This window comes from Polyodon spathula, chromosome 12 (assembly GCF_017654505.1).
Source record: "Polyodon spathula isolate WHYD16114869_AA chromosome 12, ASM1765450v1, whole genome shotgun sequence".
NCBI lineage: Eukaryota > Metazoa > Chordata > Actinopteri > Acipenseriformes > Polyodontidae > Polyodon > Polyodon spathula.
Genome location: NC_054545.1, coordinates 7,692,702 through 7,708,794, shown reverse-complemented (window position 1 = coordinate 7,708,794; position 16,093 = coordinate 7,692,702). Strand labels below are relative to the sequence as shown.

Below are 16,093 nucleotides of genomic sequence, written 5' to 3'. Positions count from 1 at the left end.
CCGTGAAGAGCACACTTCTCCAGCGTGCCAGTGGCCATCGAAGGTGAGCATTTGCCCAATGAAGTCGGTTACGACGCCAAACTGCAGTCAGGTCAAGACCCTGGTGAGGACGATGAGCAGGCAGCTTCCCTGAGACGGTTTCTGACAGTTTGTGCAGAAATTCTTCAGTTGTGCAAACGCACAGTTTCATCAGCTGTCCGAATGGATGGTCTCGGACGATCCCGCAGGTGAAGAAACTGGATGTGGAGGTACTGGACTGGCGTGGTTAAACGTGGTCTGCGGTTGTGAGGCTGGTTGGATGTACTGCCAAATACTCTAAAACGACGTTGGAGACTGCTTATGGTAGAGAAATGAACATTCAATTCTCTGGCAACAGCTCTGGTGGACATTCCTGCAGTCAGCATACCAATTGCACACTTTCTCAAAACTTGAGACATCTATGGTATTGTGTTGTGTGACAAAACTGCACATTGTAAAGTGGCCTTTTATTGTCCCCAGCACAAGTGCACCTGTGTAATGATCGTGCTGTTTAATCAGCTTCTTGATATGCCACACCTGTCAGGTGGATGGATTATCTTGGCAAAGGAGAAATGCTCACTAACAGGGATGTAAACAAATTTGTGCACAAAATTTGAGCGAAATAAGCTTTTTGTGCTTATGAAACATGGGACCAACACTTTGCGTTTATTTTTGTTCAGTGTGTGTGTGTGTGTGTGTGTGTGTATATATATATATATATATATATATATATATATACAGTACTTGTGTGTGGTGAACACAAAATATATTTGCGTTTACATGTGTGTGTGTGTGTGTGTGTGTGTGTATATATATATAATATATATATATATATATATATATTATATATATATATATATATATGTGTAACAAGTTTCTCATATGTTATACTGTAGATATTTTTCTAGTGTGTATAGTGTCAATACAGTAGTCACCTGTATGGGTTTATTGTATGGTATGGGGAAGTGTCAATCTCTTACAATGACAAAGTCAGTTATGCAGACTACACTAGTTATCCCAGTCTTACTAGCACTGCAGGGTAACGGATATTGTTCTTTTAGTCATTTGGCTCTTCAGCTTAAAATTTTACCAAGTTACAAAAAGCCTTCAATAATTCAAGTCTAAAATAATTGGATAGTTCTATTCGCCTGTCTTTGAGAGATGGGATAGAAAATCTGTAAAAAGTCTTAATGCGAAAGATGCAAGTTTCCCCTGTGTTGCATTTGGCACTCAAAAAATAAAAAAATAAAAAAAATAAAAAATAAATCCTGTAGAGATGGGCAGACATTACAGATCACTCTTGGGAAAATCAAGCTTTGCTTTCAAGACATTTTGGTACCATTCCTGTAAATGTGGAGTTCATCTTCACTGTAGCCAGTACTTTCCTGTTTTAATACTGAGTTTGGAGGCTCTGAATTGCCAGCAGAGTTTCTAACTCCAGAGGACCGTATTCTCTTTCCACAGCGGAAACGTGTGACAAAAAATAGTTTTCGTAACATATTAACATGACCTTTTACAAACTTCTTTTGCTGCATTGGCAATTAACAAAAAGTAGGTCGGTACAACATGGATGGGAGGGAAAAGTCCTTTATTATTTAAATTAATTGTAAACAGAGTCATTCAATCAGTGTTGTTCTCTGCACATGTTTCCTTAGTGTTATAAAAACTCAGAAGCCCATGGTGACCTGTGGGTGCTGTTGTGCTGATTCAACAAGACATAAATGGACAGTGCAGGCCTGAGTGTTGTGGCTGAGTGCCTCTGGGACTCCAGTTCCCTGCCATTACTGTTACTGCTCACACTCATACTTGTAATGAAATCGGGACTCTAGGGGTTGGAAAGGGTGCCCTTCATCAGTGGCAACTAAGCACATTAGAGATTCCTACCATTCATTGACAAATGAAATACTGTACTTACCATTTTAAAAAAACTGAACATTTTTTTGCTGAATGTTACTTTCAACTCCAGACTTTTATATCATAATAACCCTTTTAAAATAAACTCATTGGGTGCCAGCAGCTGTAAAAGATGGTTGTTATGGAGCAAACAGAAAAGTAATGTTCTGTAATATGATGATAAATCTACAGCATGCCTTCAAACTGACATTATCTTGCATTTGTATTGCTTACAAATATGTTCATTCTCTAACATTCATACTTCGCAGCATTGCAAATGCCAGTCAGAATCAACTGCTGTACATGTCGATCTTATTGGAAATTCCCTATTTAAAAGGTCACTTTGATAGTAAATATGGATTTAGGGTCAGCAGAACTGGATTGCTCAATATTTAAATAATGTAATTAAATAATTTAATATGCAGGAAATAAACAGTATAATGTCTTCCAAATCCCCTTCATGCTCTAAAACTAAGAACACGTAATTACTGTAAGGAATGTAGTGTTTTGTAGTTTTTTTTTTTTTATTATTTTTTTTTTGTAGTTTTATTTTTTTTTGTGTTTTAGTGAAAAATGCTTCAATTTCACAGTTTCCGTACAGATTTTAGCCAAAAAAATAAGACTATTTTGCATAGAAGTTGATAGGATTAAGTGCATTGGTTGTGATGAAGCATTGAGACTTCTGAGAGAACAGGGTTCTTAGTGAGTATGAAAAATTCCACTGCCAGACTATCAAACAGCTTTTATACACTTCACGGCTGCTTGTTGCCTAGGCAACCAGTGTAATCCAAGTTTTTTTCTTTTGATTGGAGACTCTATTGACTCCTGCCATTGAACATGCATTTGGAGCAGCACGCCAGCTGTCACATGAGGAAATAAATCACTAAGAAAGTGGCCTAAACTCTATTGATTTTTCCTGATTTAGAGTACATTTGGAAATGTAGACCAGCAGGGTTACTTCACAGAGAAGTGAATATGAATAATCTGATACTATAGACATTAGGAGCAATATAGTCTCGGGGAATATTGCTTCAGGTAATCGGTTTGCAATCAAAGTGCAATACATGGATTTACATTTTCTTTTTTCATTATAATAAGTTCCTAAAACAAATTATTAAATGTGTACATCCTTGTAACAGCCACTTTACAGTATTCTTGAAGCTACACTATATCATTTAATGGATTACACTGAGTTTAGCTTAAGACTTAATTTTATACTGTATATATTTTAGTACTATAATTGACAAACTAACAGTATTCTCAGCATCATGATACAGGATTTGTGTGGCATACTTGGAGTTGTGTACAACGATAACTGGTCTGTTTCACATCACATGAAATTAACTCAATGTCTTTCATGTGTTTTTTTTTTTTTTTTTTTAGATTAAACTGAACTTTCTTTAACTTAATTTTGACACAGAAAAAAGCAAGGACAGTTAGAACTGTAAAGGAACCTTTTGATGCAACAGTTAGAAAACAGAGTCCTCCTGTTTGCTTACAGATAGCAGAAGTCAAAGTGCTTAAACACAAGACTCTGGACAGGAAAGTAAATATTGAATGTTGGTGTAGGCCCCTTTTTACAGACTTTAACAACGTGGCTTTTGGTGTTTGACTAGAAAGATTAAAAAGAACAGTGTTGTGGACAAGTCAGCATTCTCATAACCACGTGCTGTATTAGTTTGAAAAGTACAAGTATGTACACAGAAAGCATGAACACAGAAAGCAAAACATTATATACGTACTGTACGGTAGGTCTCTCTTTTAATAACCCTGACTATACTGTGTGTTAAAATGTATCCACTAGAACTTGAATGACCCCAAAGTGCAAAGCTACCTGTTGTAAGATAATAAATCTTGCATATATTTTATTTCCATTTAGAGCTAAAATTTTGAAAACAGCTTCATGGAACAAAATTCTGCATTCAATTACTGTTTTTTTTTTTTAATTAAAATGCTAACTTCCTTGGTTATTACACCTTACAGTATAAAAAGTTGCTTGCATTCTCATCATGTTTTGCACCATAGACTGTACTGTAGATGTGAATTAGACCATAAAAAATGAATGGTCCACATTTGCATATAAAACAAATATGGTCTGAGGTTGGGGATTGCTTCGCCAATGAATCGATGGATGATTTCTGTTATACACAGGCACCTAATGCTCATCAAGACACGAGGGGCATTACATTGTTTTCTACAGCAGCAAAATTTAAATGTGTTTAAAATATGACAGTTTTGTACAATACAATCTTAATTTTTTTTTCTCTCTCTCTCCACAGAGTATTGGGAAAGGTTCATTGTGGTGCATAGATCCGGAGTACAGACAAAATCTAATTCAGGCATTGAAAAAGACACCTTATCATCCGTACTCCCAGGTGTTTAATACACCTCCCACATCTCCTCAGGCATATCAAAGGTAAGCATGCGTTATAGCGGAAGTATGTATGGAAAACCTGTTCCCATTGGTGCTGATACTTGAGAATGCAAGCCTTAGAGAAGGCAAGATGCTCATCTCAACTTGGTTGTCAAAAAGAACAGAGAGATGCATGCATTTTGAGGTATAGTACACTTGTGTTCAGTTAATTCAGACAGAGCAAGCGGGTCCTTGTACAGAGTCAGCGAGCATGATAAATGCCTGTAGAACCTGACCTGCCCACCCCATTCCTTTACTATGAACAGTAATTCAGGAAACCAGAGAGACACAAACTTACATAAACCACTCAAACATGGCAAAGGTGCATTGAATGCTTTCTGATACCCCAGCACACTCAGACACATGCACCTTTGTTGTTGTTCTTGTTGTTGTTGTTGTTGTTGTTGTAATAGTCCCATTTTAGTGTAGAACTATATTTCAATGAGAATTACCTGCTCACACACAGGCCAGGGTACTGGACTGTTGATATAGCGTTTTACCTGAATTTATGGTTCTACATTGATCTTGTCAGATTGGCTGGATTTAATTTTATAAAAGCACAGTTTGATTTTTGTGAAAAACATTTAAGCCGCGTACATATCCTGAAACATCTGAATATATATTTTTAAATATTTATGTTCTGGTTTCTGTCAGAAAGCTTAAGCCTGTAAGAATGATAAATTTAAAGAATATTTAGGCTTTGGGATCATTAGAAAACCCGAATCATTAGTGTAACCAGGTTTAGGCATCTCTTTACATGCCCACAGTATATCTTCTATTAGAGATTAAATAGAACAGCTGGGTTTAGCAGTCACCTGCTGTATGTCTGCCCTTGCTAGTCGATTAGCGTGATGGTAGCCATAGTAACAGGAACGCCTCCATGATAACACATAGCTGAGACAGGTGCAGTTGCATCACAAGGCTATTTGTTGCCTGGCAAAAGGACAGGCCATTAGCGCAGAGAAATACGCTATTGCCCTGGCAACACACAAATCTCCATGGCAACAGCAGATGGCTTGCAGCCTATTTTAGGGTTGTTGTACCTGCTTTTGTCCATCTTGATAAAAATCCATGGGTGCGTGAATTATCTGAGATGACAACTTCAGGTCCAGTAGCTTTAGAAGATTCATTTAAAATGGATTTCCTTGAAGTGAAATAAAAAAAAAAAAAAAAAATGGTTTGGCATGCACAGTTAGACCTCTGTTGTTCTGCCATTTTTTTTTTCTTGCATGCACACAAAGTGCCATAGATTGTTTTTACAAGCAAGATTAATGCTTTTGTTTCTTTACATTTAAACATTCTCATTCCTCTGCCCTGTCTATTTTCCTGTACAAGCTTCTCACATTACTTTCCACCTTAATGGAAAATTATAGGATCATTCAGAAAGTTAGACAGCAATTGTAATGGAAATAGGAATTTAAAAATGATGAGGTTTCCAGATCTAACATGCTAAATGCGTTTATTTTATACACTGTGAGCTCCAGCTGTGGCTGTATAATTTATTTCTAAAATGCTTTGGCAGGCTGTTCAATTTACACAGAGCTCTTTTGAACATATTCAAAAGAAACTGGCTTTCAATCAGAAGTGTACAAAATTGTTAATACACAAATAGTTAAGCCACAGGCAATGGCCATATATTTATACTTTGTAAGGTAGAGGAGACAATCTAGAAATGTAGGATGCAGTAGTCTCTCTCTCTCTCTCTCTCTCTCTTTTTTTTTTTTTTTTTTTTTTTTTACACCTGTGAATATTTAAGTCATATTTAAGTTTCATATTTTTCTGTACTGGAAATGTAATTGTATTTTAATAGTATATTGAAGTTTGTTGCAGACTTGGTTTCTCATAGGTCTCTAGTTTCATCTGCAAAACGTTTTTTTTTTTTGCATTACCACAAACTATACAATGATAATGCTCTTCTACTAATTGCTGGAGGAATGGGCGATTTGCTATTTATTTTCTCAGAAATGTATGGATTCCACAGAATGTATTGAATCTTGCTGTTCCAGCTGTGAGATTTAGACTCTAAATTCTTTCCACTAAATGTTAGCTGTGTGTTTTTTCACTTTTTCATAAGAACAGATTCATTGTGAACTGCCTGGTTCACTGGAAGGCAGCCTTATACTGTGCCAGAATAAAGTAAATGTAGGGGGGAAAAAAACCCAAAAAAACATGGCACTAGTGATTCAGTGCTGGCACCAATTAGTCTTGAGATTACTGAAAGGGGATTGTAATTTCAAGGGTAAAAAGAAAAGGGAGTGGGCAAAGGGATTTGAAATGAGATTATAGAATCAAAAAGGAGCCTAGCTTTTGTCAGGAAATTAATTCAACAGTTACACTCAAGTTGGTGAGACAATCCGGTTTGAGAAGTAGAGTGTTAGCATTACAAACCCCCAGGACATGGAGCTAAGAATGGAATCAAAGACGTGTATGGATAAGGTTTCTGCTAGTGGCACATGTGTTTCAAATAAGAGAAAACAGGAATGCTTTGAGTTAAAATGTCCCTGTGGTTTAGACAAATGTTAACATTTTCAGTAGTCTGCTTGAGCTCTAGTTTACAAAGAGCAAAGGTCTATTTGGCACAATAGCTAAATAAATCAAGTTTATTTTCTGTTGCACAACAATCCTATTTAGGAAATGTGTTTTATTAATATATATGTCTATTTAAAATATTTGCAGATATACAGCACAATTCATTTTTATCACCTCCCAAAATTTATGAAGTCTGTCTAATAACAATGGGACATATATTTTCTTCAGAAAAAACATTGTTTTGCCAGTACATATGCTGACCTCTGAGCCTACAAATGTAAAATGTACTTGCGTAAATGTATACTGCTGATTTTGTCATTGTGGCCGGACAGGTTTTTATTACATCCTAAAAAGGGTTTAGTTACTGCAATGCACTGTTTTTTCCTCACACTGCAAAAGTTTGGTATGTTTGTTTTGCTATCCTAACAATTGATTAAAAAGAACTTGGACATTCTATCACAAGCATGTGGTGTCCATAGCAATGCATACCGTCACTGTAACATGATGCAAAACATGTGTGCGTGTCTAATATAAACAGATGTTCCCCTACCAATCAGCTACTGAGGAACCCTGTGGTGTAATGATAAAATCAACACCTCTGGGAGCAGAGAGCAATGGCAGAGGCCTACTTTGACATACTTTTAAGCTGTAAAACGCTTTCTATTTCTGTCTTGCAAGGCACAGAATATTATTCTTGTGCTTATCCAGACACACTTTACGAATACAGTTTTTATATTGCAAAAAAATATGATTTTTTAAAAGCATTGTTTATGATTGGTGCTTGCGCCTTTAAGAAACTGTATCGGAATACCTTTACATAAAAAGGTTACTGTAGTGCTGTTGGTAGGGGGTGAGAGTTGCTAGGCAACAGCTATGCTAATAGAGATGTTACCCTACTCTCCAGCTGCTGGCAAGAAACACTAAAATGTATTTTAATCGCTTCCTACAAACATCAGGATGGAGTTCAGACAAGAAATGATACAGCTGAAAAAACTTAACATTTTAATGTGTTGTTTATATGACCAAATGTGTGGAAGAATGTGCTGAATAGTTTGTCTGTTCACTTTTTTTTTAGTTTTTTCATGCTGCCTTCCAAGTATTCTATAGGATGTTCCTTCACCGATCAAACCAACTCTGAAGTCAGCATACTGTTTATTATTTCATTTATTTATGATCTTGTTTATTTATGTATAGTGTTAAAATTTATACAGTTTCCACAGAAAAAGTTTGTATTAAAGTATATATTGTGCAGCTCCCAAAATGTACAGTATGTCCTCCTGAGTCAGTACTTTAAGTGAACACTGGTGTTTTCATTTATAAATCCCACACTGTAGTTTTTTTTTTTTTTTTAATTCTGCGAAATAGTATGAGTGTTTAGTTCATACTAGTGTTGACCACCAAAAATGATTTATAATATAAAAACTGATACAGGGGATACAGGGACTGATGAAGATACGTACACAATTAATTTGCAACATCTTTGAACAAAGCAACATGACAAATCGATAGATCACAGGCTTTGTATGATTACATTTGTAGACATCTTTATCATTAAGGAACTGAAGCTGACTTGTCAAAAACACGTGTCTTGTTTAATGAGACAGATACCTTATTCGGAGCTAGTTAAGTGGCTTGATATGGAAAACATGAATCATGACTGCGTTTGTTTAGACCAGGTCTTTTGTCTACTTATAGATGTTAAAGGCATTAACTGTCCTTCTATGCTTTTGAAAAGTTAAATCTTCTTTGCCTGCTGGGATAACAAGTATAATTCAGTGTTAGGGAAGCTGTGCCAGGCAGTCATCCTTTGAACCAGATGAGAAAAAAGGTTCCAGTAGTACATCCAATAGATACATTGCCTGTAAAGCTGTAACACTGTCAAACAAAACACTGTAGAAAACAGAGAAAAAAAAATACCTTGGATCTATATAAAATGTAATAATAATCGAATAATCAGAGACTAAATGAGTTTGTGCCTATGGTGAACTATGTTGTCTGGTAGAGCAATAAGTTACTTATTTAAAAAAAAAAAAAAAGATATAGATAGATATAATCTATGTCTATTCACATAGGAGCATCTTTAACATTGCATGTGCTGTATTTACATTGGAACAATTGTGTAGCACACTGCGGTGGACTGTGACCTCTGATGGTGCGATGAAGGTAAGGCTCTACACATGCTTGTGGAAATGAGCAGAGAATAAGAAGCCTGATGTGCATGGGTGACGGCACACAACCAGCCTCAGCCCATGTTGCATGCAGAACGGTTACAAATTGAATAAAAGGTTACTATGAACAAAACCTCTGCTGGGCATTCAGTTCTTTCAGAACAACCTACTGACATGATTTCAGTGACATTATATTATTTGTTAGGAGGACAATGAAAATGCACTAAATATTACTACTATAAATAGTTTGCAATAAAACTGTATTTGCCACTGGCACACACTGTTAAGCTAAAAGCAATACTGTCTATGTTTTGTTTTAATTAGTGTCTGCCAATACTGTAGAATATATATTTGACACCATCGAATATATATTCCAAATGATGAGCTGAGTCTATACTGGTAATCTGTGCCAAGAACAATGTATTACTTTTCATTCATAATTATGCAACATAACTCACAATTATTTAATTATGGTTCATCTGCTGCCTGAAGTGTAAAGTAGTAATTTGCAGTTGTTGTACTGTGGGGGCGTAGAAGCATAGATAAACTGGAACCGATGCACAGTGACTGAAGTTAAAGATGGTTGTTTACATTTATATCTAAAAGGAACAGATGATCCTAGTCAGAAAGACTAGCAGAACAGCTGATCTTTGTGTTCTGATATAGACTGCAGTGTCATTTCTCGGGGTGAAACTGTATTTATTTCCATAGCTACTGTTATTTATCTAACTTGTTAGACTTGCAGTGTATGTGCTGGGAACCTACTTTAAAGGATAACGATAAAGGACAGATTTTTGTGCATATTGGAAAATAAAAATGTCCTTTATTTTGTGGAGTTTTTTTTTTTCATGTTATTTGTAAAATGTAGTGCTCATATTCTGAAACAGTGTGCCGGGAAGCATCATCAGCGCTTTCCCTCATTGCTAGGCAAGCACACCTCAATCATGGGTGCCTCTCGAGCTGAGACTCCTTATTGTACCGGCTTGTGATGCTTTTGTAATTGTCACTGGTGGTTAGTTTGAGACCACCTAACTCAACACTTGTGACAAGATCAGTTTAATGGGGTTTGAATTTAAAACATGATCCTAGGTAAGAAATTCTAGTTGTTGTTTTGGCATATGAAATTTGTTTATAGTAGATGGTATGCTGTAGTAGTCATTCTCCAGGGTTTATTTCATGTGAAACATCTCTAACCAACTCCTTCTGTTTCTTTCCAGCATGTCAAGTCCACCTATTTGGCCAGGGAGTCCATTCTTCAGAAAAAATGGAGTTCTTTTACAAGGTAGTGAACTCATGTAATGTTCTCATTATTTGGCAGATAATACCGGCATTCTACAAAAAGCTGATCAACCTGTTTTGGGTTTATTGGATTGATTTCATTGAAGTCTTTTGATTCACTTCAAAGTTGTACAAGAGGACTTCTTGGATATTTGTATATACTCAGTAAACCAGCCTTTTCGAACAATGGCACTAGTGTTCAGCACCTGGATAAAAAAAAGAATTAGATGAGTAGGTGTAATTAATATTTTCCCTGGTTATGAACAGATTTTGAAGAATTTCTTAAACACATTTTTGGCTTCTGACAACAATTCAATTCACTCCCCTTTTAATGTATATGTGTCTGGACAGATACAGTACTGTGAAGAGTTCACAGTTAATTACAGGGCATTTCACCCCAAAGTTTCCATTTTGTACCAGCGCACCTTGTTTACTGCTGTACTGTAAAGGGTTACAACAGGGGAACTTGGAAAGTTAGAAACTGGTCAGTTTATTTCTTCTAATGAAATTAAATAATGATTATAATGACAAATGGCCATTCATTAAAACAGTCCTTTAATATTTGTGAATAGGGCCTATACAACATAAACAATGTAACATTGCTCTATCAAATTGGCACTTCAGTACTTTGTCTTCATAGGTTTGTCTGGAGGATGTGTCTTACATCAGAAGGTCAAGTAAACACAATGGTAATCACTGTAGATAGCAAACAAGTAATTATCACCAATACAAATGAAATGTCTATATACAAACACTGAAAAAAAAAAGGTGGGATGGGACTCCGGCTGTGAAGTTATGGCTGGATATCTAACAGATTGAAAAAAAAAAAAGATTGAGGAAACTTGTATGCTTTATTAGTGGGCCTGGTCCATCCTTTGATTGTATCAGGTTTTTTTTTTTTTTTCATTGTAGGGTGCTTACTGATAAATGGACTGACTTTCATTCGCAATAATGGTGCCTTTTGAGTCCAGTCAATGTAATAAAGGGGTAAGTGGAAGTAAATAGGCACATAAAAGATATGAAGTGTGTCCTCTTTGTTGTACTACTTCGCTAATGGGTTGGTTACAGCACTGAAGAGCTTAAGCTATAAATGAAGCTTCCTTTGAATTTTCTGTACTTGTCTGGTGTTACAGGAACTAAATATTTTTAAATACTGATGGTGGCTTCAAGTTAATTGCTAAATATAGTGCAGAAAGATCCATCATGATTAAGTGATTCCTGAAGACTTAAAATCACATGTTCGAAGCTGCCGTGGTATGAAATTTAGATAAGTTAACAAAGTTAAACTTTTTTTTGGTTGCCATGGTTATTAAAGAGTACAAGTAGCTGGGTTCTGAAAAATATAGTGTTGTAAGCCCCCACATGTTGTTACAACAGTTTAAATAATGTACCTGTAATGTTTATTTTCATTGTTAACATCTTGACAATGTTTTACACTTTATAACTTTTAATGTCTGTTTCAAAGCTCTTTTCAAAACAGAATAACTGCTCTAGTGCACTGGGGTTTGAGATCTGTCCTCTAAATCACTGCAGGAAGAGAGATTTAAAAAAAAAAAAATCATAACAAGTACAGTGTATATATACACTGTGATATAATAGTAACAAGTTGTAGGGGTTTTTTTTGTTTTATTTTTGTTTTGTTTTTTAAACTAGTTTTTCACCCACATATCCCAAACAAGCACAGACTGGTAGGTGATACACTGAAGGTGCTCAGTTGAAATACCTGTGTAATTGGCGGGCTGTATTGTGTTTTGCAAACGTTTTTCTTCTTTGGGGTTAGCTGAGTTATTATCAACATGAAACACACGTCGCCACATTGAGGCTGTGAAGAACACCTGTGTTGTGTAACTGAAGTTAGTTTGGGAGAGACATGTGGAGTGATTGAGAAACAAACACAGGGAAAAGCTTGTGATTCTAACATCATTAACATCTGAATAAGGATTATGTCTACACAGTGTCTGGTTTGTATTCCTAACTTTTAAAGTTCATGTTTATGACAGATGATCTTTTTCATGTTCATCTCTTCTACGTAAAACAGCCATTACTAATATAAAATGTTTTCAAATCTCCATTTTTATTATTTGGTAGTTCTTAGAAAGCCAAACTAATTCTTTATAAATGTCAGTAAAATGACATAGAACAGCAGGTACTGTATACAGTAGAGTCCCAGTTGTGCTCTGACTGCTTGTTTTAGATAAGGACAGAGTAGCAGTCATGTATAAGCAGCACAAGCACCATACATACTACACTGATGAAAAACAAACATGTTTTTCAATGCCTGCTTAGAAAGTATGACCCATGACAAATGTGCTCTATCAAAAGCATGCACTTGATTGTTTTTTCACTGTGGTGTGGTTCTGAAAGACATTTTTATGACAAATCTTTTTTGAAGTCACTATGTAGCATATTGATTATTGCACACTTTATGGCTTACTTTTCGCTTACCTTATTTATGAATACTTTTTTTGTGATTGCCAACCTTTTTTGAATATTAAGTAAACAGACCTTGGTTCACTGGGGCAACAGCACTTACAAATTCAGCTGATGTTAACAAAGACAGTTTACTAAGGGTTTGAGTGCCATTAATTATACAGGCTGAAAATGAAGCCGCAGTTTCTGTTCTGAGCTCTGTTAGGCCACACTTGCACGCTAGATATTGTGCCATAAACCTCTGTCTTTTTGTTTAGTGCAGTGGTTAGACCTGCTTTAAACAGAATTATTCTTGGCAAGAGTTATAGTTTTGTATTACTTGATTAGCATTGCTCTTGAGCGAAGTACTTAATGCATTGTTGAAGTAACAAGAGGATGTACCCTGCAAACTCAACAGCTCTGAGTTGCCTCTCAAGTTGACAAGCAAATTACATTAGCTATTTCTAACTTTGTACATCTTAAATAATGCATTGCATTAGAAGTGAGCAAATGCTGTAGAGGCCACTGTAAATTCTCATCTGTATCTTCTAAATTAAATAAAAATATATAGATACTGTATGTGTGTGTTTAACTTCATTGTATATTCTTAGGAGGGTAATTATTGAAGTAATTCCTTAGTATGCATACTTATTACTTCTGTTCTGAACCTTTTGCAAGGGTAATTAGTGCCTTAATTCAGTGAAATCAACCGCTGTATTTTATTCTATGACCGGACATCACCGCACGGGGGGGGGGGGGGGGGGGGGGGGGGGGGGGGGGGGGCGGACTTTTGCAAAATAAGTGGAAAAGTAGTTATTGTCAACTGAACAGATTTTCTTAAGGAAGCCCTAATGATAATACAGTAACCCTCCCCTTTGTAATCTGCTGTCAAATAGGGCTTATTCAGCACTTTTCACCCTAGTTAAGGGGAATTGATTTTTGGAATCTTACTGCTTTTATATAAAGCGATGCAGCTTCTTTTGGAGACTCAGAACCACCTTTTCCAGATTTCATCTATTTGCTGAATGAGTGAAAACTCGGTACAAAGTCAGTGAAAGTACTCAAGGCTTTTAATCAGACAAAGGTATTGAAACAGTCTATATTTATTAAAGCCAAGTGCTTTTAACTGTGTAATAGTGGGATGGATGACACCACTTAATTAGTTGATGATTTCTGAGTCTAGATTATGCACATGTACCACAATTGGGTTCAGTAGAGCACTTTGCACTTTGGGACAGAAAGCTGTCTGACATAAGTGTCCCCAGTTGGGATTTGGAACAGTTAAATCAGATGAAAAGTGTGTAGACCATTCCCTTTGTCAGTGAAGAAATACACCACTATGATGTAGTGGGAGTAAAAAGAGACAAGCTCTTTTACTGATTCAGTATGGTGATAAGGGTTGAGTGCATTTTACTGTGCTGCTTCGTTGACTTCTCCATACATCAGGGTGTCCCCTGACAAGGTCAGAACTAGCATAATTAAAACTAGCGATGCACAGGTTAATTGATTGTTAACAGACCCATTTCATCACTAGGACCCTAGTTTAAAATGTCCATTCCAAGTATTGGTGTTCATAGCAACCTGAATATGATAAATAACAGTGAATGTTGTATAGAAATACTTTTATAATGATTCAGCATGATGTATATGTATGCTTTAATTTTGGAAAAAGAGGAGTATGTCATTAAACGGCAAGGGGATCATTATTGTACATTTTAGCAGAACAACTGCAAAACACATTTTTATCTACATTTTCAAAAGCAGTAATTTTAAAGAGGCATTAAGGAGCAAACCAAAGAATTTGGAAAACATTGGAGTGACTGATTACATGCTTAGCTTCAAGCAGTAGGAAAAGAAGCTGTGAAGGCTTTTTCCTCACTGATGCCAGTAAGTACTATTTTATTGCTAATAATTTTGGCTTGCTGTTGCAAATTTCTAACACAGTTGTGTCCTGAAAAATCATATGCACTACTGGATATATAAAAATAATAATGCCTGATTGATTGATTTTTTTTATTTAGTTTTTAATTATTTATTGTAGGCACAGCTGCAGTTTAAGTCATTAAACAACCATTTTATACAGTCGTTTGAGATTATACAGCTATTGTGTATTCAACTGGTCACAAGTAGCCTAATACAAAAATTATACATTTGGAGATTAGTCACTTCTAAGAGCTTCATGTTGCACAAATCTGGTAATGTCTCAGTAATGCTTTTCATTCTCTCTGCATTTGTCCTCTGATACAGTGAGTGCACCCTGAGTTTTCCACTCTACTGCAGTCCTGGCATTACAGCTGTATTTCATTTCTGACTGTACCCAGGTAGCTGCATTGTCTGGATAAAGATGGACCTTGTATCTTAAAGCAATTTCATTTTTTTTAAAGCCCATTCCTTTATTTTTAGCCACTGATTATTTGTATTATTCCTGGTTTGGTATGCATACTATAGGTTAACACAGCCTTTAATATTCTTGAGAGTATCAGACTATGGAGGAACCCGTTTACCTGTCTGGCTGTATGTACGGACGTACATTATTGCATGTACACATACAATACAGCTAACTGTCCCCAATATAAAACATTTTTCATCCGATTCTATATGGACTCAGTAAGCCACCTTAAAAGCAACTATCATGTAAAACTGTATCAGGTTATTGACATGTTTAATCTAATGTTTGTGTGTGTGTGTGTGTGTATATATGAATAAATGAAAACTGATTATTACTAAAAAAAAAAAAAAAAAATTAAAAATGTAGTTGATGCCATTATCAAATGGCCTGCATGTAATTGACCTCCATATTAGAATATTTTCATTTATAACGCCCTGGAAAAATAACCACCTCTGATTGGTTAAACAGCATCACATGACCGTGCATATATATATATATATATATATATATATATATATATATATATATATATATATATATATATATATATATATATAGCGTATATGCATGGCTTGCATACTAATGAGCCGCTTCACACTGAATAAATCACTATGCACCATGACAAACTGCCATTTTACTTGTTATTAATTACAAAACCACAGCCAAAAATGAGTGCCATTTCACCTGTTTACTTTAATATATTTGGGGGTGAAGCTCCACATAACTGGTACAACACCAACTTTCTGAGTGAAGACAGCAGTCCACCCTCCAACAGCAAGAGTAGACACATAACAGTAGATGAGGAACAGCTAAATGAAATATTAAGAAAACAACAAAGATTTGATAAAAACACATACAAAAAAAAAAAAAAAAAAAAAAAAACTACAGCATGGGCTGGTTAATGTACTTAAAATATGGACATTAATTTTATGGAAATAAGTCCAAAAAATCTCAACATCATTAAGGGAATTTTATACCATTTCAAGTAGTTCACGG

At 35.6% G+C, this 16,093-nt stretch overlaps 1 protein-coding gene across 6 annotated transcripts in view; it reads left to right on the top strand.

Annotated features, from left to right (window-relative positions):
• Positions 1 to 16,093, top strand: part of LOC121324491 (forkhead box protein N3-like) — a 71,562-nt gene that overhangs the window by 36,834 nt on the left and 18,635 nt on the right. For all 6 annotated transcript variants that reach the window (XM_041266449.1, XM_041266444.1, XM_041266450.1 and 3 more), the window contains exons 3-4: positions 4,191 to 4,327; positions 10,239 to 10,303. In XM_041266449.1, coding sequence (XP_041122383.1) covers positions 4,191 to 4,327; positions 10,239 to 10,303 — 202 coding nt within the window. The remainder of the gene's footprint in view (positions 1 to 4,190; positions 4,328 to 10,238; positions 10,304 to 16,093) is intronic.